General features: G+C 54.9%; 2 protein-coding genes and 1 long non-coding RNA gene across 9 annotated transcripts in view; 2 read left to right on the top strand and 1 right to left on the bottom strand.

Annotated features, from left to right (window-relative positions):
* Window positions 1-5,824, top strand: part of DOCK6 (dedicator of cytokinesis 6) — a 42,796-nt gene extending 36,972 nt beyond the window's left edge. For 4 of the 6 annotated variants that reach the window (XM_060007780.1, XM_060007782.1, XM_060007781.1 and 1 more), the window contains 11 exons: window positions 36-228; window positions 329-472; window positions 1,567-1,698; window positions 1,795-1,809; window positions 3,118-3,243; window positions 3,361-3,450; window positions 3,778-4,014; window positions 4,380-4,523; window positions 4,605-4,711; window positions 4,979-5,140; window positions 5,581-5,824. In XM_060007780.1, the coding sequence (XP_059863763.1) occupies window positions 36-228; window positions 329-472; window positions 1,567-1,698; window positions 1,795-1,809; window positions 3,118-3,243; window positions 3,361-3,450; window positions 3,778-4,014; window positions 4,380-4,523; window positions 4,605-4,711; window positions 4,979-5,140; window positions 5,581-5,623 (1,393 nt within the window). In that variant the 3' untranslated portion in view covers window positions 5,624-5,824. Of the gene's footprint in view, window positions 1-35; window positions 229-328; window positions 473-1,566; window positions 1,699-1,794; window positions 1,810-3,077; window positions 3,244-3,360; window positions 3,451-3,694; window positions 4,015-4,379; window positions 4,524-4,604; window positions 4,712-4,978; window positions 5,141-5,580 lie in introns of those variants that run through there. The other 2 variants (XM_060007783.1, XR_009518882.1) reach the window with 2 other exon arrangements.
* Window positions 5,825-6,718: 894 nt separating this feature from the next.
* Window positions 6,719-19,853, top strand: part of KANK2 (KN motif and ankyrin repeat domains 2) — a 24,140-nt gene continuing 11,005 nt past the window's right edge. For both annotated transcript variants that reach the window (XM_060007788.2, XM_060007787.2), the window contains exons 1-4: window positions 6,719-6,803; window positions 8,275-8,497; window positions 9,506-9,621; window positions 10,080-11,291. In XM_060007788.2, coding sequence (XP_059863771.1) covers window positions 9,585-9,621; window positions 10,080-11,291 — 1,249 coding nt within the window. In that variant the 5' untranslated portion in view covers window positions 6,719-6,803; window positions 8,275-8,497; window positions 9,506-9,584. The remainder of the gene's footprint in view (window positions 6,804-8,274; window positions 8,498-9,505; window positions 9,622-10,079; window positions 11,292-19,853) is intronic.
* LOC132422806 (uncharacterized) overlaps window positions 18,749-19,853 on the bottom strand; it is an 18,944-nt gene continuing 17,839 nt past the window's right edge. Inside the window, exon 3 of the long non-coding RNA XR_009518891.1 lies at window positions 18,749-18,947. This is a non-coding gene — a long non-coding RNA (uncharacterized lncRNA). The remainder of the gene's footprint in view (window positions 18,948-19,853) is intronic.

Here is a 19,853-nt window from a genome sequence, read left to right as displayed (position 1 = left end):
CATCCTTCTCACATCCCCCCTCACCTGGGTTCTAGGATTGCCCGGGGCTACCAGGGCTCCCCAGACCTGCGGCTGACATGGCTGCAGAACATGGCGGGGAAGCACGCGGAGCTGGGCAACCACGCGGAGGCTGCGCAGTGCATGGTTCATGCGGCCGCCCTGGTGGCCGAGTACCTCGCTCTGCTGGAGGACAGCCGCCACCTGCCTGTGGGCTGTGTTTCCTTCCAGGTGAGCGTCAGGGATGGGGGGCTGGGGGGTGGGGTAGTGGCGGGCAGGGGGTGGCACACGTGGGCCGAGGACCAGGCTCTGATGCCACCTCCCACCCCAGAACATCTCGTCCAACGTGCTGGAGGAGTCCGCCATCTCTGACGACATCCTGTCGCCTGATGAGGAGGGCTTCTGTTCCGGGAAGCACTTCACGGAGCTGGGGCTGGTGGGGCTGCTGGAACAGGCGGCTGCCTACTTCACCATGGTGAGGCCTGGGGCTGGGGCAACATCGTGCATCTGCTCGTGAGCCCGATACCCGCTCCCAGAGCCTCAAGGTGAAGCTGCTGCCTGGACCCTTTCTGGGCAGGGGATTTGTGGAGAAGGACTGGGATCCCTCAGAGGCCCCGTTACCTGCCTTTTTCCCCATAAAACCCTTGAATATGTTCAGTTACCATTTTAAATTCTTTTTTTTTTTTTTTGTGCCGCACCCTGTGGCTTGCAGGATCTTAGTTCCCCGACTAAGGGGACTGAACCCAGGCCCCCCTGCAGTGAGAATGTGGAGTCCTAACCACTGGACCACTAGGGAATTCCCTAAAATTCTCTTTTGTTATAAAAAATTTCAAGAACACATAAAAGAAAGTTGTATCCCCACCACCCCCCATACCCAGCACTCAAATTCAGTGACCACCTATATTTACCATCCTGTTTCAATTCTTCGCATCAAGCCTTCTTTTTTTTTCCCCTTTTTTTCTAGAGGTTTTTTTTTTTTATTATTGTTGTTTTTATTATTATGATCACTTTGCTGGAGTCTCAGAGACAGAGGCCTTGGGAATAAGCCAGACGGTAGGCACAGATCTCTAACAGTCAGCAAATAGCTCAGGATACCTGCCGTGTGCCAGGCTTGATGCTGGCCCTGACTGGGGGCCAGCGGCACTCAGGAGCGGCCATTACCATGTGCTGGGAGGCAGTTGGGTGTGGAGGTTTTAGACACCATGCCAGAAGGGCCGGCCTTCAGGTCCTGGCCCTGGGGAGCCCCTCCACGTCTCTGAAGTTCAGTTTCCCCTCTGAGGAATGGAAAAAGATGACGACGACTCCCACCAATGAAGGAACATGGGTAGAGTGTACATGTACGCAGCACCGGGTCCATAGTAAGCATGGTGGAGACCACAGAGGATGTTTGTAGGGGATGAGTGGAAAGGCTGGTACCCCATCTGGGGCAGGTGTGGTCAGGGTGGGCTTCCTGGAGGAAGTGATGGAAGATGGCGCCCTGGAGGGTGGGTAGGAGCATGGAAAGAGGGTTGTTCCAGGCAGGAGAGAAGATCAGGGCTGGTGCTGGAAATCCTGATGTTCCACCCCCAGGGTGGGCTCTACGAGGCAGTGAATGAGGTCTACAAGACCCTCATCCCCATCCTGGAAGCCCACCGCGACTACAAGAAGCTGGCTGCTGTGCACGGCAAACTGCAGGAGGCCTTCACCAAGATCATGCACCAGGTGGGCCCAGGATGCCCTCTCAGACCCTGCCCTCAGCCCCAGCCCCTGGCCCCTGCCGAGCTCAGCTGACCTTGACCCTTCTGTCCTCACCCACAGAGCTCCGGCTGGGAGGTGAGTGGCCACCTGCCTCTGGTCAACAGTGGTCAGGCACCACCAGGGGGCGCTGGAGGAGCACAGCTGCCTGGCCGCGGGGGCTCAGTGGGTGATGACGCACCCCACTACTTCCCCCCCCGGAGCCCCCCTCCCTGCCCCAGATCTCCAGGGCAGCCTGTGACTCACCCAGCTGGGAGCTCTCCAGAGACACCCCTCCCTCAGGCAGGGCCAGCTTGGTCACTGCCTGGAAGGGGGGGCCTCCAACTTCCTCTGTCTCTGTTTCTCTTTCTCTCTCTTTGTGTCTCTTGGTCTCTTTCCGTCCACCTCTCCCTGTCTCTGCCTCTCTCCTTGATCACTCTCTCTGTGTGTCTCCCTTGGTCTCTGTCTCTCCCTGTCTCCCCAGCTTCCCCCAGGGTCTCTGCTCATTGCCATTTAATGTCCCCCCTCTCCCGCCTCTCCCCGACTTGGGTCTATTTTTAGGCATCTCCTAGTTTGGGGAGAATTTTCTGGCCAAAGATGGCAGGAACCCAGAACCAAGGGGGGAGGACTGGGTGGGAGCTGGGCGGGGCGGTTAAGTCCTCTCCCTCCCCGGATATCCTGTCTCTGCCCATGGAATAGTTCTCATGGGGTAGCATAACCAGGACTCTGGGGGTTGGGGGCTGTGACCTCTGACCTCACCCATGACTTTGTCTCTCTGCCCCCTGCTCCCCACCTCCATCTCCTGGTACCTATCTCACCCTGCCTGGATCTGCCTTGGTGAGTGAACATGGAGCCACCCCCATCCTTCCCAGTGAAAAGTAGCCTACCTGGAGGGAGGGGGTCCTTCTTGGCAAACTTAGATCTGGGAGGGGAGGGAATGCACTGGAACAAGGGAACTAGAGCCTCTGTCCCAGAGCAAGAAACGGCCACGCCTTCCCTCAGTCACTCATGCATATGAGCACCTACTGTATACCCGGACCTATAGGCATTGAGGACCTAGTTATGAGCAATAGGGCCCCGGTTCTCATTTCATATTGAGATCCAGACGCTGAAGAACTGCATGGGTCATGAGGGAGAATCAGAAACTAGGGGTTTGTGTTAAATGAGAAGAAAGATTTGTGGGAGGTAGGAGGCAGGCTGGGGAAAAAGAGTGAGGGTGTGGGCAATTGGCAGTTATGTGGGTCCGTGCCCCTGCCTGTGCCTGTGATGTGATGTTCTTAGGGTGTCCAGGGTCCTCCGCCCACGCCCACCTCTTCTGCACGTGGGGCCTGAGGACCCATGTGTCTCTGGCGTAGGGGGACCTCCAGCAGGGCCTCCTGGGCAACAGCAGCTTTCCCACAGCCCCAGCGTGTGTTCGGGACATACTTCCGCGTGGGCTTCTACGGTGCCCGCTTTGGTGACCTAGATGAACAGGAGTTCGTGTACAAGGAGCCATCCATCACGAAGCTGGCCGAGATCTCACACCGGCTGGAGGCACGTCCTGGCGGTGGGGGGGGGGGGGGGGTGGACAGGGCACTGGGCTGCCCTGGGGCGGGGTGCCCTGGGACAGGGCACTGGGGCTGCAGCTGTGAGTCAGCCCCGTGTTCTCAGGAGTTCTACACGGAGAGATTTGGGGAGGACGTGGTCCAGATCATCAAAGATTCTAACCCTGTGGACAAGACCAAGCTGGACCCCCAGAAGGTGAGGACTCCTTACTATCCCCCCAGGGACCCCAAAATCCTATATTCAGGGAGACTCCAAGTACTATAATCCTGTGGCCCCTCAAATCCTATATCTCTGGGAAACTCCAAAGCTTATCTCCCTCGGGGACCCCACGTCCTATTCCTCATGGGATTCCCAAACATCCAAAGGAGATATAGGGAGACCTGGGAACTCCAGATCCAAAGCCCCCAGACCCAAGGAGGCCCAAATCCCCTTTCTCCAGGGATGGGGCCCCTGCGGGAGGCCAGCAAGCCCCAGGTGTGTGTATTGGGGCTGAGAGCCTCACCCCTGAGCCCCGTGCCCCAGGCCTACATCCAGATCACGTACGTGGAGCCGCACTTCGACACCTATGAGCTCAAGGACCGGGTGACCTACTTCGACCGCAACTACGGGCTGCGAACCTTCCTGTTCTGCACACCCTTCACGCCGGACGGGCGCGCACACGGAGAGCTGCCCGAGCAGCACAAGCGCAAGACGCTGCTCAGCACAGACCACGCCTTCCCCTACATCAAGACACGAATCCGCGTGTGCCACCGGGAGGAGGTGGGCGGGGCCCAGGCCTGGGGGAGGCCCAGGGAGGGGAGGTACAGAGACCCCAAAACCAAGGGAGGCCAGGGACCCCCAAACTCCAACCTCCAGACCCCAATCTGCAGACTCAAACCCTTACTTCCAGACCTTGCTGACCCAAGGCTGGACGAGAACCAGACCAGAGTTATCAGAACCAGACAAAGGCAGCTGAACCTTGACCCCCACCCTGCCAGACCCAAGCAGGCAGGAGCCCCAGACCTGGTTCCTTACAGCCTCTTGTACCCCTGTCCACCCCCAGCTGGGGTCCAAGCTGCCGTGGGCTGGGTTGGGTCAGCACATCCTCGGGCCCCGACGTGTGCCCGCTTATCTCCACCCCGCAGACAGTGCTGACGCCAGTAGAGGTGGCCATTGAGGACATGCAGAAGAAGACTCGGGAGCTGGCCTTCGCCACCGAGCAGGACCCGCCTGATGCCAAAATGCTGCAGATGGTGCTGCAGGGCTCCGTGGGGCCCACTGTAAACCAGGCACGGTTGGTGGGGTATGCAGGCTGCCTGAGGCCCCCGGGGGCCGTGCAGACATCGTCACAAGTCCCTGTCACCCCACAGGGTCCACTGGAGGTGGCCCAGGTGTTTTTGGCCGAGATCCCTCAAGACCCTAAGCTCTTCAGGCATCACAACAAGCTGCGGCTCTGTTTCAAGGACTTCTGCAAGAAGTAGGCCTGACCACCCCCCCAATCAGGGTCCCTCTAACCCCCGCATTATGGCTCTCTGCCTATCTGACTCCCCAGTACAGCCTGTCTATAAACCTGAGCCCCCATTGTAGCCTCTCTGATTTCCATTAAGTCACATCCACCTGCCGGACCCCCATTATAGGCTCCTCTGCATGCCTGACCCCAGCTCGCGAACTCCCCACCTCTGGTCTTGCTTTGTCTTCTGAGTGTCAGCCCCTGAGCATCTCATGCCATCTGGTCCTCCCTCAGGTGCGAGGATGCGCTGCGGAAGAACAAAGCCCTGATTGGGCCGGACCAGAAGGAGTACCACCGTGAGCTGGAGCGCAACTACTCCCGCCTGCGGGAGGCTCTGCAGCCTCTGCTCACCCAGCGCCTGCCTCAGCTGCTGGCGCCAAACACAGCCGGCTTCAGGTGCCTGACCCAGGCCTCCCACCCTAGAGAGGGAGAGAGGGGGCAGGCAAAGCCAGGCAGAGCGTGGGGGCCGTCATACACGTGCACGTCAACACGGGTGCTCAGGGCTTTGCACAGTCATGTGACTACTCAGACACGTACACATATTCAAGCTCAGGGCAACCGTTTCTGATCATTTCCCAGGTGTGTGACTTCATTTTTCTGAGCTTCAGTTGCCACATCTGTAAAATGGGCATGATTCACATCTCCAGTGGTGGATTCTAAGAGAGAATTTCTGATTCCATGGTCAGATCAGAACCAATGTAAAAGGAGCCAGGAAGACCATAGAAGACCTCCTTGGAGGAGGAGGGCAGAGGAAAAGGGGGAGGGGGAGGAGGCTGGGGAGCATTATGGAGTTGGGGGCCCTGTGGCCATGTTGATCCACTTCACTCCTCCCCCAGGAACTCCTTGAACAGAGCAAGTTTCCGGAAGGCTGACCTCTGAGCCCACAGGGCCTGAAGCCACACCCAGAGGAACCAGCACCCTGGACTCAGCTGTTTGTGCCTTCCTGACAGTCTCCCCTGCTGCCCACTCAGCCATGGGGTGACCACATCACACATGGGTCTGGGCCCTCTGTCCCTCTGTTCTCGTCTGTGTGCACTGATGCCTCTTACCTTTTCTAATTTAAAATGGTTTTTATAAACAGCCTGTGTGGTGTGGTCCCTGGGAGCTGGGTCCCATGTGCACCCTCTACCTGCACACCCTGATTGCTGATGCATAGACACTGAGAACCAGTTGGGTGCCAGGGACACAGCAGTGACACCGGATGCAAATTTCTGCCCTTGTAGAGCTGACATTCTAGTGGGGAAGGCAACACACAAAGGACAATGTCACATGTGTGCAGGGGGAATAATAGTAACATTTATTAAACTCTCGTTAAGTGCCCAGCCCTGTATAATTGGCTCCCGCAAAGACACTGCCCCGTTTATGGGCCTTTCTTCCTGAGGGACCTCTATTAGGCCCCTGCCTCATGGTTATAGAATCATCTTAACACCACTATCAGGCAGGCAGCATTCTTAGACCCATTTTACAGATGGGGAAACTGAGGCAGCAAGTAAAGACTTGGTGGAGTTAGGATTGGAGCCCAGGTCTGGCTGGCCATGGAACCCAGGCCTTAGCTACGGTCTGTGCAGCCTCGCGCTGACCCAGCCCTCCCTTCCCGCCCCGCGGTGGTCACGCCACCGTGTACCAGGCCTGTGCTGGGCGGCTTCCAGCCCTGAGCCGGCGGGGGGTGGGGCGACCTCCCGCAGACGCCGCCGCCGCCACCGCCCTCCCTCCAGGAGCTGGATCCCGGCCAGCCCCGCCCTCTCCCGCCCCCCGCAGCGGCCCAGCGGCAGCTGTCGTGGGGGGGAGGATAGCGGTGGTGGGACCCTGCCCCGAGGACAGGAAGAGGGGGCGAGGCCGGATACCCCACGCGCGCACACACACCTGCCCGTCCAGGTGCGATCGTGTCCCCCCCCCATCCCCCTCAACAGTGGCTGGGCCGCTGGCGACTAGAGGGGCGGGGCCAGCCCGGGGGCGGGGCGGGGCGGAGCTACCGCCGAGGGCCGGGCGCTCGGGCGGCGGCGCGCTGAGGACGCACGGGCGGCGGGACGCTGGGACAGCGGCGGCCGGAGCGCGCGAGGCGAGTAGGACCCGGGCTGGGTCGGGGTTCGAGTCTGGTTCGGGGTTCGAGCGTGGTCCCCACCCCACCCACCCCACCCCTAACCCCGGGGCGTGATCTCGCCGGTCTCTACCAGCTGCTGCTTCCAACTCCATCATCTATGCCCAAACTTTCCGGACTTTGAGTGTCTTGGTCCCGCGCCTCTGCCCCGTCCTCATCTTTGACCCTGTCCCTGCTTCTCTCCCCCAACCCCATCCTCCATCCTCCATCCGTTCCTCCCTACCCCTTTGCCCCATCACTGCCTCCCCTCTGCCCCTCTCCCACGTCTCCATCCTCCTTTCTACCTCTGTCCCGCCTCCCCACTCCCCCACTCGGTCCTCCTTCGCCCTCCTCCGCGGCCGGGCCGGAGCCAGGCCCAGGCGGCGGGAAGGCGGCCGGGCGTCCGGCCGGGCTGGGCCTCGGCCTGGCGGCTGGGCCGGCGTGGGGAGCAGCAGCTGTTTGCCATTAGCTGGGGACCCCGCAGGCCCCGCCCCTACCCTGTACGGGGCGGGGTCCTCCTCGCCCCCGTCTTTGAGGCGGGGAGAGGAGCGGGAAGACCCCAGAGACGTCCAGGCTGGTCTGGGAGGGGGGCTTTAGGGAGACCCCGCCGGACATTCAGGCCTGCCCGGGACCCCCCGCCCCTTCCCTGAGCCTCCCACCTGTCCCCTCTTGGAGTGTCCTGTCCCTTTCTCTCCATGTCTCTCTGTCCTATCCCGTGTCCTCCGCTTTCTCCAGGGGTCCTATAGAGGGAGAGGAGTCTCAGCCACAGACACCCACCACCATTACGCTTTCCCCCACCATCTGCTTTCTCTGCGTGGAGTCAGTCACCGGCCCACGTGGAAGACGGTCAGGTGGCTGGAGACCCTCAGACCTCAGTCTCTCTGCCTGGGAAATGGGCAGAGGAATGTGGCAAGGGGCTTAAGGGTGGCTTGGCTGGCAGTGGGGGAATCTACCAGGCTTAGGATTCAAATCCAGACCCAGCTAATTACCCCTTCAGTGACCCTGGGCAAGTCACTGTGTATTTCTGTGTCCCCAAACACCGCATCTGTAAAACAGGGTGATAACTACCCACCTGGTAGGGTTGTCATGATGATCAAATGAGTTGCTGGGATGATGATTATAGTTATTACTGTTATTCGCCTCACACCCTCCACCTCCAGGGTTCCACACCGGGGACCGTTCCTGGTCCCTGCCTCCAGTCTCTCTCAGGTCCCCAGAAACTTTTTTTAAATTCACTTTTATTTTATCAGCTGTACAACGCATCATGCGGGATCTTAGTTCCCCAGAGATCGAACCCATGCTCCCTGCATTGGAAGTGCAGAGTCCTAGCCACTGGACCGCCAGGGAAGTCCCTGCAGAAAATATTTTTGATCACCTCCCTGTTGTGCATGGAATGGCCCTCCAGGCAGCTGGAAAACCAAATTTCCTACAATTGGGTGACTGTGTGTTCCAGGCATTGAAAGACAGAGAAGTGAGGACAGAGACGTGGAGAGACAGGGAGAGACAAGTGAAGAGAGACACAGAGAGACAGAGACTTGGAGAGACATAGAGAGACGTGGAGAGACGAAGCAAGACGCTAAGCAAGGAGGGTGTGAGACAGGAGAAGCTTGGCTGCCCCTGGAGCCCCGGCCCCGCCTTCATGCCCAGCAGGTGGCCCACCTGGCCCATCCTCCCAGGTACCCACTGCCCCAGCACCTGCAGCTTGCAAAGGGTCCTCTCTGGTGGTGGGATGGGCCGGGACCTCTGCAGCAGGGTGGCTAGGGGTCAGACAGCAGAAAGGACTGGCCAAACTCAGGTGGAGTGTTGGGGACAAAAGTGCCCTGGCCAGCCTCCAGAGCTGGGGGGGGGGGCAGGTTAGTGAGAGGCCCTCCTTGTCCCTCCTCTTTGAAGCCTCCAGGCACCCCCTCTTACTTCCTCCCCCCACCCCCACGACTTCTCAGGCCTCCACCCGGCCTTCTATCCCCGCCGCGCTGCCCCCCGCGCCCCCCCCCCAGCCCTGAGCCGGACGCGTCCTTGGTCGGGGTGGTGGGGGGGTGGGGGCAGGAAGTTCTCGTGTAGCCCGGCAGCGAAACTGTTTATTTTTAGAGAAAATTGTTTCCATAAAGGGAAAAGGCTTTGCTCCTCGCTGCCTCCCCCCAACTTTCCCTACCGCCCCCCACCCGCACCGCCTGGCCTGACCCAGCTCTGTTTTGGGGTCCCCTACCCTGAGCTCTATTCCTCTTTGTGCCCTGTGTCTCTTGTCTCCTCGGATCCTTGCAGGAAGGCTGTCTCCCCACGAGTGCCCCAGCCCTCGGTCCACCTAAGCCCCCATCTGTCCCAGCAGCCAGCTCTTGCCTGGGCTAAGGGGAGGGGGCTCAGGAAAGGTGGGGCCTGTCAGGCTTAGGGCTCCTCCTCGGCCCGGGAGCCTTGTGGAGGCGGGGCTGTGGGAACAGCTGGAGCCTGTCCAGGGGCCGGACAGATGTGCGGGCAGACTGTGAGTTTTGGTTTCTTTGTTCCAGGCTCTGGGGGCTCCCCACCCCTTTCCACAGCCAGGCTGGGTGTGCACCTATGAGAGGGTCCCACGCCCAGGGGAAGGGGGAACTTGCGGGGAGGTGGAGGGGGCAGAGGGGAGAGGTGGCCACATCCCCTCCCCTCCCCCAGCAGATTCCCAACTGGGGGGGGGCTTCATCACACCCTCTCCCCAGGTAAGCCTCAGCCCGTGCTGCAGGTGGTCTGATTCACAGTCGCCCAAGTGACTCTTGAGGAGCGTCTGCAGGCAGGAGGATGGCCCAAGTCCTGCACGTGCCAGCCCCCTTCCCAGGTCAGGGGTCTCACGGGGAAGAGGGCCCTGCCCTGGGGTTGGAGGTGGGGGAGGGGAGACACAGCCTCGGGGAGGGGAGAGGGCCCTACTTGAGGAGGCTGAGGGTAGGACGCAGCCCTGCCCTGAGGGCCTGAAGAGGGACAACTTGGTTCTCCCCTGGAGAGTGTGATGGGAGAGACTGGGTCTTCCAGGGAAGGAGGTTGGTCTGAGTGGGGAGACAGGGTCCTGTCTTGGTTGGGAGGTTGGAGGCACAGCCCTGCCCTGGGAGGGTCTGAGGGGGTGACAGGGCCTTGCCCTGGCCGGGGAAGGCTCGGAGACCGCAGACACAGCTGAGCAGTTGAGCACCCGGTGGCCTCCCATCCTTTGGGCAAATAAGCCTTGACCCTCCCAGGGGAATCAGTTTGCCTCGAGGAGGGGACCGCAGTGTTCAGAGGCACTGGCCTTTCCTCCCACCCCAGGGACCCCCGGCCCAGCCTCCCCGCCCACCTTCCCCTCCAAGGAGCCCGACCTGCCTTACTCCGTGGAGACGCCCTACGGCTACCGCCTGGACCTGGACTTTCTCAAGTACGTGGATGACATCGAGAAGGGCCACACTCTGCGGCGGGTGGCCGTGCAGCGCCGGCCCCGCCTCGGCTCCCTGCCCCGCGGCCCTGGCTCCTGGTGGACGTCCACCGAGTCTCTGTGCTCCAACGCCAGTGGGGACAGCCGGCACTCGGCCTACTCCTACTGCGGCCGAGGCTTCTACCCGCAGTATGGCGCCCTGGAGACCCGCGCTGGCTTCAACCCGCGCGTGGAGCGCACGCTGCTGGACGCCCGTCGCCGCCTTGAGGACCAGGCGGCCGCCCCCACCGGCCTGGGCTCCCTGACCCCCAGCGTGGCTGGCTCGACAAGCTCACTGGTGGGCGTGGGGCTGCCACCCCCGACGCCGCGGGGATCGGGACTGTCCACGCCGGTGCCGCCCAGTGCTGGGCACCTGGCCCACGTGCGGGAGCAGATGGCGGGGGCCCTGCGGAAGCTGCGGCAGCTGGAGGAGCAGGTGAAACTGATTCCCGTGCTCCAGGTGAAGCTGTCGGTGCTGCAGGAGGAGAAGCGGCAGCTCACAGTGCAGCTCAAGAGCCAGAAATTCCTAGGCCACCCGGCGGGAGCCCGGGGGCGCAGCGAGCTCTGCCTGGACCTCCCTGAGCCCCCCGAGGACCCGGCGGTGCTCGAGACCCGGAGCGTGGGCACCTGGGTCCGAGAGCGGGACTTAGGCATGCCCGACGGGGAGGCAGCCCTTGCCGCTAAGGTCGCCGTGCTGGAGACCCAGCTCAAGAAAGCGCTCCAGGAGCTGCAGGCAGCTCAGGCCCGGCAGGCCGACCTCCAGCCCCAGGCCTGGCCGCCACCAGACAGCCCAGTCCGTGTGGACACTGTCCGGGTGGTAGAGGGGCCGAGGGAGGTAGAAGTGGCGGCCAGCACAGCTGCGGGGGCCCCTGCACAGCGGGCCCAGAGTCTGGAGCCCTACGGGGCAGGGCTGCGGGCCCTGGCGACATCCGGCGGGGCCGAGAGCCCCCCTGTGTTCCGCAGCCAGGAGGTGGTAGAGACAGTGTTCCCAACACCCCCTGCATCCACCAGCAATGTCCACCTGGTAAAGAAGATCAGCATCACAGAGCGCAGCTGCGATGGGGCAGCAGGTGAGCCTTAGTGGGCGGGGGCAGATGGTGGAGGGTCCCTCCTTCTTCCTCTGAATGCCGGGGTCCAGCCCCAGCCCTGTCCTCCTACCAGCTCTCAGAGCCTCGGTCTCTTCATCTGTGAAAAGGGGACACTTATGCTGCTGACTCAGTACCTCTAGGTACCATGAAAAGAAATTGGGTGTCTGTTAAGCGTGTGTGCTCATGTCTAGCACATTGTAAATGTCTGGAAAACAGGAGGTATTTAGGGGAGGGTCCCCAAGGCTGTTGGTTGCTGGGCAAAAAATCGTCGCTGATTGGCAGAAACCAATCTCAGACTATGAAAAGGAAATGTGTTGTCCGTGTAACTTAGTGACGGACGGCTTCAGGCGTAGCTGGATCCAGGTACTCAGATATCCTCAGGAATCTCTAACTCCCTCTTTCTCTTCCTCTGTGAATCGTGGAGCCTTCTCTCTCAGGCAGACAAAGGTGGCTCCACCACTCCGGGCATCTGTCCTTGCAGCTCAGTGGAAAGGGAGCCCCTCAATCCAGATAGCACCAAGAAAAATCCCACGGGTGGCCCTCCTTGGCTGGCTTGGGTCATATGCCCATCACTGAGCTAATCACTGTGTATCTCACTGCCCAGGCCCAGATCCTGGGGGTAGAGGAGCCCCACCCAAGTCCTGAGGGAGGAAGGGGCTGCTCCCTGGAGGAACTGCTGAGTCCTCATTCCAGGAAAGGGGATGTGGGATGTGCAGAATGGCAGCTGTCCCACCACCGCCCGTCCTGAGGCCCCTGGGAGGAGCTGCCAGAATGATTCATAATAATAACAGCTGTTCTTTATCGAATACCAGTTTGGTGCTGAGGGCTCTGATAAGTGTTTCACCTACAGAGGAGGTTAAGACGGTGGGCTGTGCAGCCAGGCAACCTGGGTTCAAATTTCACTTCTTACTGTGTGACCCTGAATGAGAAGCTCCACCTCCCTGGGCCTCAGCTTCCTTATCTGTGAAGTGGCATAATAATGACCCCCCACCTCTAAGACTCTTGTGAATTAGTGCATACAGTAAGTGCTTAGCCAGTGCTTGTTACTCCATCTACTAATGATTTTCAGGTCAATTTTTGTCATAGCTGGGGAAACTGAGGCCTGGGGAGAAGCTTCACTTGCCCTGTGTCACACAGCCAGGATCTAAGCCCAGGCCATTCTGAACCTACAGCAGAGCTCAAAGGTGGGGCCCAGATCCCCATCCCAGCCTTGAATGTCAGGTGGCCAGAGCCCATGGAGGGACCAGAGGGCACCAGCTGGGGGTCAGGGACCCAGCTGTGTTTTCTTACTTCCCCATGTTGTTCCTGGACAGCTCTGGACTCCACCCTTCTGCTCTGTCTATCCCAAACACCCAGCCCTGCGACCCTGGCCCCCAGCCAGAGGCCCCGCCCTGCCCAGCCTCGAGATCTCTTGAGAGGCAACCTCCATTCCAGACATGCCTCTCAGGGCAGCCACGGGGCCTTCTGCCTGCAGAACACACAGACCTAGCAATGTCCCCACCCTGTGCAAGCTACCGCCCCTGAGAAAGTTCTTCTTTGTGTGTCACTTAACTCCTTCTTGCTGCAGCCAGCCCTAATCTCTGCCTTGCTTCGGTGGAACTGGTGTGTGCTAATTCATTTCGATACCTTCTCATCCGGCAGACATTTATTGAGTGCCTGCTATGTGCCAGACTCTTCCAGGCACTGGGGACACAGCAGTGAACAAGACAGACAAAAGCCCTTGCGATAAACAAATAAGAGACCACCAAAAACACGTGAAGAAAAATAATTTCAGAGAACACGTTTGGAGCAAATAAAATGGGCACGGGGTGGGTGGTGGTTGGATGGGGTGGCGGCCTGTGTTCAAATTCTGGTTTCCTTGCCCCCTAGCTTTGTGCCCTTGAGCAAGCTGTTTAACCTCTCTGTGCCAAATTTGCAAATTGGGGGTCCTGACAACCTGATGTCACCAGATCAGTGTGATCTTAAGTGCATCAGTTGGTGTGAGTGTTCAGTATGGTACCAGGCGCTGGTAGGTTGCTCTTTGAACCAAGATGTGAAAGGAAAGAAGCAGCCGGGTGGCTGCTTGACAAGTGGTTTCTGTTTGTGTATTTGTTTTTCTGTTTTTTGGCCACACCACAAGGCATGCGGGGATCTTAGTTCCCCAAGCAGGTATCAAACTCACGCCCCCTGCAGTGGAAGCATGGCGTCTTAACCACTGGACCGCCAGGGAAGTCCTTGATGAGTGTTCGGACCATGTGTTCTTTTAGGTCGGTCAGCTCAATGGGTAGGTCAGGGAGGACTCCCTGGAGGAGGAGGCAGGAAGGAGCCCAGCCTCTCTGACATCTAGAATTTGCTTGCTGCAGCCAAGGGCAGGGAAGGTGAGAGGCAGCCTCCCCCTCAGGCTGGCAAAGGTGGGTGGGGCAGGCCTGGAGACCCCATAAAGTCTCATTCACCCCTCACCTTTCAAAGGCACCACAGAGAGATTAGTGGGAGAAGGGGTAGCCAGGCAGGTGCATCCGTGAGATCTCTCCAAGGCTTTGAAATTTCCTGTGCTCTTGTTTGAAACATAGTCCTATGAAAGCAATTCATATTGTTTGTGGAAGGTTTGGAAAGTACAGACGAATCTGGAACACAAAATATAAGCCCCATAAACCCACCACCACCCAGACACAGCTGCTGTCAACACTTTTGCTTCTTTCCTTCTGATTTTTATTTATTTATTTATTTATTTATTTTTGGCTGTGTTGGGTCTTCATTTCTGTGTGTGGGCTTTCTCTAGTTGCTGCGAGCGGGCCACTCTTCATCGCGGCGCGCGGGCCTCTCGCTGTCGCGGCCTCTCTTGTTGTGGAGCACAGGTTCCAGATGCGCAGGCTCAGTAGTTGTGGCTCACGGGCCTAGTTGCTCCTCGGCATGTGGGATCTTCCCAGACCAGGGCTCGAACCCGTGTCCCCCGCATTGGCAGGCAGATTCTCAACAACTGCGCCACCAGGGAAGCCCCCTTCTGATTTTTTTTAATGCAGAAAATAATATGTATTTTTCAAGTCTGGCAACATATAGCTGATGGAATTTGTTGTGTTGCTTTATTTTATATTTAAAAGCATTTAGGCAGCCCTTACAATGGGCCAGGGCATTATTTGATGCCCTTTTTGTATTTTAATTCATTTACACCCCCAGCAGCGCTATGAGGTGGGTAGTGTTTTTATCTCCATTTTACAGATAAGAAAACTGAGGCACTGGGAGGTAAAGGAATTTGCCCACAGTTTTCAAAGCCAGGATTTAAACTCTCTGATTTCTTTAATTTAACATTATCCCAGGGCCATTTCATCACATTGTTAAAAATTCTTGGGGGAATTCCCTGGCGGTCCAGTGGTTAGGACTCTATGCTTTCACTGCCAAGGGTGTGGGTTCAATCCCTGATCAGAGAACTAAGATCCCGAAAGCTGCAAGGCGCGGCCAAAAAAAATTCTTGGGACATGCTATTTATTTTTTAACAGCCGGGTGACTCTTTACTGTCAAAGATGCTATGCAAATGTCCTTCTATGGGAACCCTTGATCCCCCCACCCCCTTTTTTTTTGGACTCGCCAAGTGGCTTCCAGGGATCTGAGTTCCTGGACCAGGGATCGAACTTGGGCCCTCTGGACTGCGGAAGTCCTTGGAAGGGCATTTTTAAGGACCGTGATGTCTGTTACCAAATTGCTTTACACACACACACACACACACACACACACACACACACAAACACACACCCTCCGTGTACAGGTTGGCCAAGTGATTTAATTTTTTTTTTTTTTTTTTTTTTTTTGCGGTACGCAGGCCTCTTACTGTTGTGGCCTCTCCCGTTGCGGAGCACAGGCTCCAGACACGTAGGTTCAGTGGCCATGGCTCACGGGCCCAGCCGCTCCGCGGCATGTGGGATCCTCCCAAACCAGGGCACGAACCCGTGTCCCCTGCATCGATAGGCGCACTCTCAACCACTGCGCCACCAGGGAAGCCCCACATTTTTAATGTATACATTTTGATGAGTTTGGCTTCTCAGTTCTGCCTTTGTAGCACTTAAGCAGGTTTAGCCAATGCATAAATGAAAGAGCATGGCTGTGTACCAATAAAACTTAACGTGTGGACACTGAAATTTCAATTTCCTATAATTTTCACGTGTCCCAAAGAGAATCCTTCTTTTGATGTTTTTCCCAACCATTTAAAAATGTAAAAACCGTGTCCGTGGGCTGTGATTCAGCAACCGCTGCTCAGTCATACACTTCCACCCCCACTGTAATATCCTTCCTTGCCACCCATCTTCCAGAAGCTTATTTAGATATTTGAGTGTTCTTGAAAACTATGCCCTATGCTCGTTTAATTTCCTAAAATGGTATTGCGCTTTAGGGAAAAAAAAATCTCATTCTGTTTCTTATTTTTTCCTCTCTACACACTATTTTGGAACTCTCCACCCTGATGTTTATAAATCTGGTTTGTCACTTTTAATGACTGCGTAGATTTCTGCCCTAGGTATGTGCTACACTTTCTTATCTGATCCCGCCCCCCCCACCCTTGGTGGGCCCCTGGGTTACTTCCAGCTCCTGGCCGCTTTGAACAGTATGGCGCCATCCTCACATGTCCCCTCTGGTGGGCCTGCTGGGTCACAGGGAATGTACAACTTCACTCCAGATTTCGTCTTATCCTCTTCGGAAAAGGTCTCCCTGTCCACGTTCCCAGCGGCCATGCTTGGGCCTGAAGTGCCCACTTCCCTACATCTGCACTAACGTACAGTTTTACCTGTCTTTCTAATTTTTTGCCCATTTGACACCGGTGCAAGGTGGTATCTGCTTGTTTTTTTTCGTTTTTGTATTTTTTTTTTTTAATTGGGGTATAGTTGTTTTACGATGATGTGTTCGTTTCATATCTCCTTGTTTTAATTTGCATTCCTTTGATTTCTGGTGAGGTTGAGCATCACCATATAAGTTTAACAAGAATCCTTGGTGAGTTGCTTAGTTTTAGCCTTTGTCCATTTTTCTTTGGGCAAGTTTGAGATGTTCCTGGCATATTTCAGAATAGAGGTTGGCAAACTACAGCCTGCAGGGCCAAATCCAGCCCACTGCCTGTTTTTATATAGCCCATGAGCTAAGAATGGTTTTTATGTTTTTAAATGGTTGAACAATGTGAAAAGAAGAATAACATTGTGTGATATGAGCAAAATTATATGAAATTCTAACTTATTAGAATACAGCCACGCCCACTCATTTATGTACTGTTTAGGGCTGCTTTTGTACTATTTGCAGCAGACCTTATGGCCCGCATAGCCCAACATATTTACTATCTGGCCCTTTACAGAAAAATCTTGTTGACTCCTATTCTAGAAAGTAATCCCTTGCCTGTTTTTGGCATTATGACTATCTTCCCACAGCCTGTATTCTTCTGTAGATTAACTTTGTCTAAGAGTTTTTTTTTTTTAACCAAATAGAAATCTTCATGTTGATGTAGTTAAACCCATCGTATTTTTCTTTTTTAAATTTTTGATATTTTCTGCTTTATTGAGATATAACTGACATATAACATTATATCAGTTTAAAGTATACAAATTAATGATTGGATATATGTACATACTGCAAAATGATTACCACAATAGGTTTAATTAACATCCATCACCTCACAGAGTTACAGGTTTTTTTCCTTGTGATGAGAAGTTTTAAGATCTCTCTTAGCAACTTTCAAATATACATCAGAGATATTGCGGGTTCGGTTCTAGACCCCCTGCAGTAAAGCAAGTCACACAATTTTTTGGTTTCCGAGTGCATATGAAAGTTATGTTTACACTGTAGTGTAGTCTATTAAGTGTGTGGTAGAATTATGTCTAAAAAATAATGTACATACCTTAATTAAAAAATACTTCATTGCTAAAAAACACTAACCATCATCTGAGCCTTCAGCGAGTCATAACATTTTTGCAATAGTCACATCAAAGATCACTGATCACAGGTCACCATAACAAATATAATAATGATGAAAAAGCTTGAAATATTGTGAGAATTAACAAAATGTGACACAAAGATACAAAGGGAGCAAATGCTGTTGGAAAAATTGTGCCAATAGGCTTGCTCGATGCAGGGTTGCCACAAACCTTCAATTTGTAAAAAACATGCAGTATCTTCGAAGCACAATAAAGTGAAGCCCACTAAAAGAAGGTATGCCTGTATCTTATACCTGGAGGTTTGTACCTCTGGACCACCTTTACCCATCCCACCCATCCCCTGCTTCTGGCAGCCATCAATCTGTTCTCTGTATCTCTGAGGTTTTTCTGTTTTGTTTTTGTTTTTTTTATTCCACATTTAAGTGAGATCACCTCATACTTTTCATGTATGGTTAGTGCTCAGAGGGCTTTGTAAAGAGATCTTTCCCCTTCTTGAGGCCACTGATATTCTGCCATATTTTCTTCCTGTAGCTTTGTCATTGTGCCTTCATATTAGTCCTTCAGAGTTTATTTTTTGCATAAGGTGTGAGGTAGGGATACAGCCTGATTTTCCTTGGGCAGAGTAAGCTGCTTTCCCTACACCACCCCACAGAGCTCACCCTTGACCACTGATTTGTGGAAAGCCCTCTGCTTTACCCCAAGTTCTTTCAGACAGGGTCTGTGCTGGAACTCCTTTCCTTTGGCCCATTTCTTCTTGCAGCCATGCCCTGCTGATTTAATTATTGTGACTTTGGGAATATGTGTTACTGTCTCCTAAGCCAGCTTCCCCATCCCTGCCCATTTTTGTAAAATTAGCTGGCCATGGACTTTTGTTCTTCCTTATAAATTTTGGTAACAGTTTGCTCCATCTCCCAGTAGAATAACAATAATAACTTATCAGTTTTGTTATTGTTATTTTAGTGTTGCAGTGTCTGACCTTGAACTTCTCAAGCTGGAAGGAGCCATGCTTTTCCCTCCGGGCAGAACGGGCCATACAGCTGCACCACTTCACCTTTTTTTTTTTTTTTCACATTTTAAAAAATTGCGATAAAATACATATAACATAAAACTTACTCTCTTAACCATTTTAAAGTGTCCAGTTCAGTGGCAATAAGCACATTCACACTGCTGTCCAACCATCCCCACCATCTTTGTCCAGAACTTTTCCATCTTCCCAAATTGAATCTCTGCCCCATCACACACTCACTCCCCAGCCCCTGGCACTCACCATCCTACTTTCTGTCTCTATGGATTTAACTCCTCTAGGAACCTCATATAAGTGGATTCATGCAGTATTTGTCCTTCTGTGACTGGCTTCTTTCACTGAGCATAGTCTGATTTGCTGAGTAACAAACATCCCAGGTGTTTACATCAGGAGGCCTGAGTTCGGGCAACCGTGAGACTGTGAAGTGGCCCATCTGCCTCCTGATAAATTCCACTCACATAGTGCTTTTGTTTGTTTGTTTGATGTGAATTTATTGACACGGTTTAAAAAACAATCTGGAGATTCATGTAAAAACCCGGTGTTTGCTCTTGGTTCCCCATGGGAGTTGGAGCTCCCCGCTCAGGAATCCGCCTGGCCCGACTGGGCTGGGGCGCTGTCGGAAGCATTCATGGCCAATGTCTTATCCGTTCTATGTGCTTTACTTCTGCTGAGTGTTTACTCCCCGTTCTTAGCTCAAGTTGAGTGTTGCCCATGGACTTGAGGAAGTAGTTACTGTGGATGTCAAAAAAAGTTAACCGTTAAAGGGAATTAAAATGAATTGGTCTGCAGAGCCCCTGGCCAGTTGGCAGGAAGGGGACATCCTGGAGAAGTGGTGACACAGAAGCCACACGTGGCCTGGCCGGGGCGGGGCTTGGGGGGGAAACCTGAGTGGGTTCCGAGACCCGGGCAGCCACTCCAAGTGGCAACTGGACTTTTGTTTCTAGCTCCAGGCTGGTGATCCGGGGCTGGAGCTGTCTGCCAAGCCCACTCCCGTTTGTGCAGTGGGCACCCTTGGGGCCCAGGTCCTGTAATGTCACCTTTGTTCTCAGGCCAAACTGGGCGGGGTTTTTTCTAATGATGATAAAATATACATAACATAAAAGGTATCATTTTTGCCATGTTTGAGTGTCCAGCTCACATTGTTGTGCAACTGTCCCCACCCTCCATTCCCAGAACTTTTTCATTGGCCCAAACTGAAACCACCTGGGTGGGGTTTTAGTTTTCAGTTTCTAATAGCCCTTATTGTTTCTTTTTCATGATTATTGAAAGGAACACCTGCTTAATTTCTTTTTTTTTATTTATTTACTTATTTATTTTTTGGTTACGTTGGGTCTTCGTTGCGGTGCGCGGGCTTCTTATTGCGGTGGCTTCTCTTGTGGAGCATGGGCTCTAGGCGTGTGCGCTCAGTAGTTGTGGCTCGTGGGCTCTAGAGCACAGGCTCAGTAGTTGTGGCACACGGGCTTAGTTGCTCCGTGGCATGTGGGATCTTCCCGGACCAGGGCTTGAACCCGTGTCCCCTGCATTGGCAGATGGATTCTTAACCACTGCGCCACTGGGGAAATCCCCTGCTTTATGTTAAGTAAAGAAGAAGGAAGTGAAATACAAAATATTATCTACAGCACAACCCTACTTCTGTTA

Source organism: Delphinus delphis, chromosome 3 (genome assembly GCF_949987515.2).
Source record: "Delphinus delphis chromosome 3, mDelDel1.2, whole genome shotgun sequence".
In the NCBI taxonomy this organism is placed as follows: Eukaryota; Metazoa; Chordata; class Mammalia; order Artiodactyla; family Delphinidae; genus Delphinus; species Delphinus delphis.
This window is presented reverse-complemented; position numbering and strand designations above follow the sequence as displayed.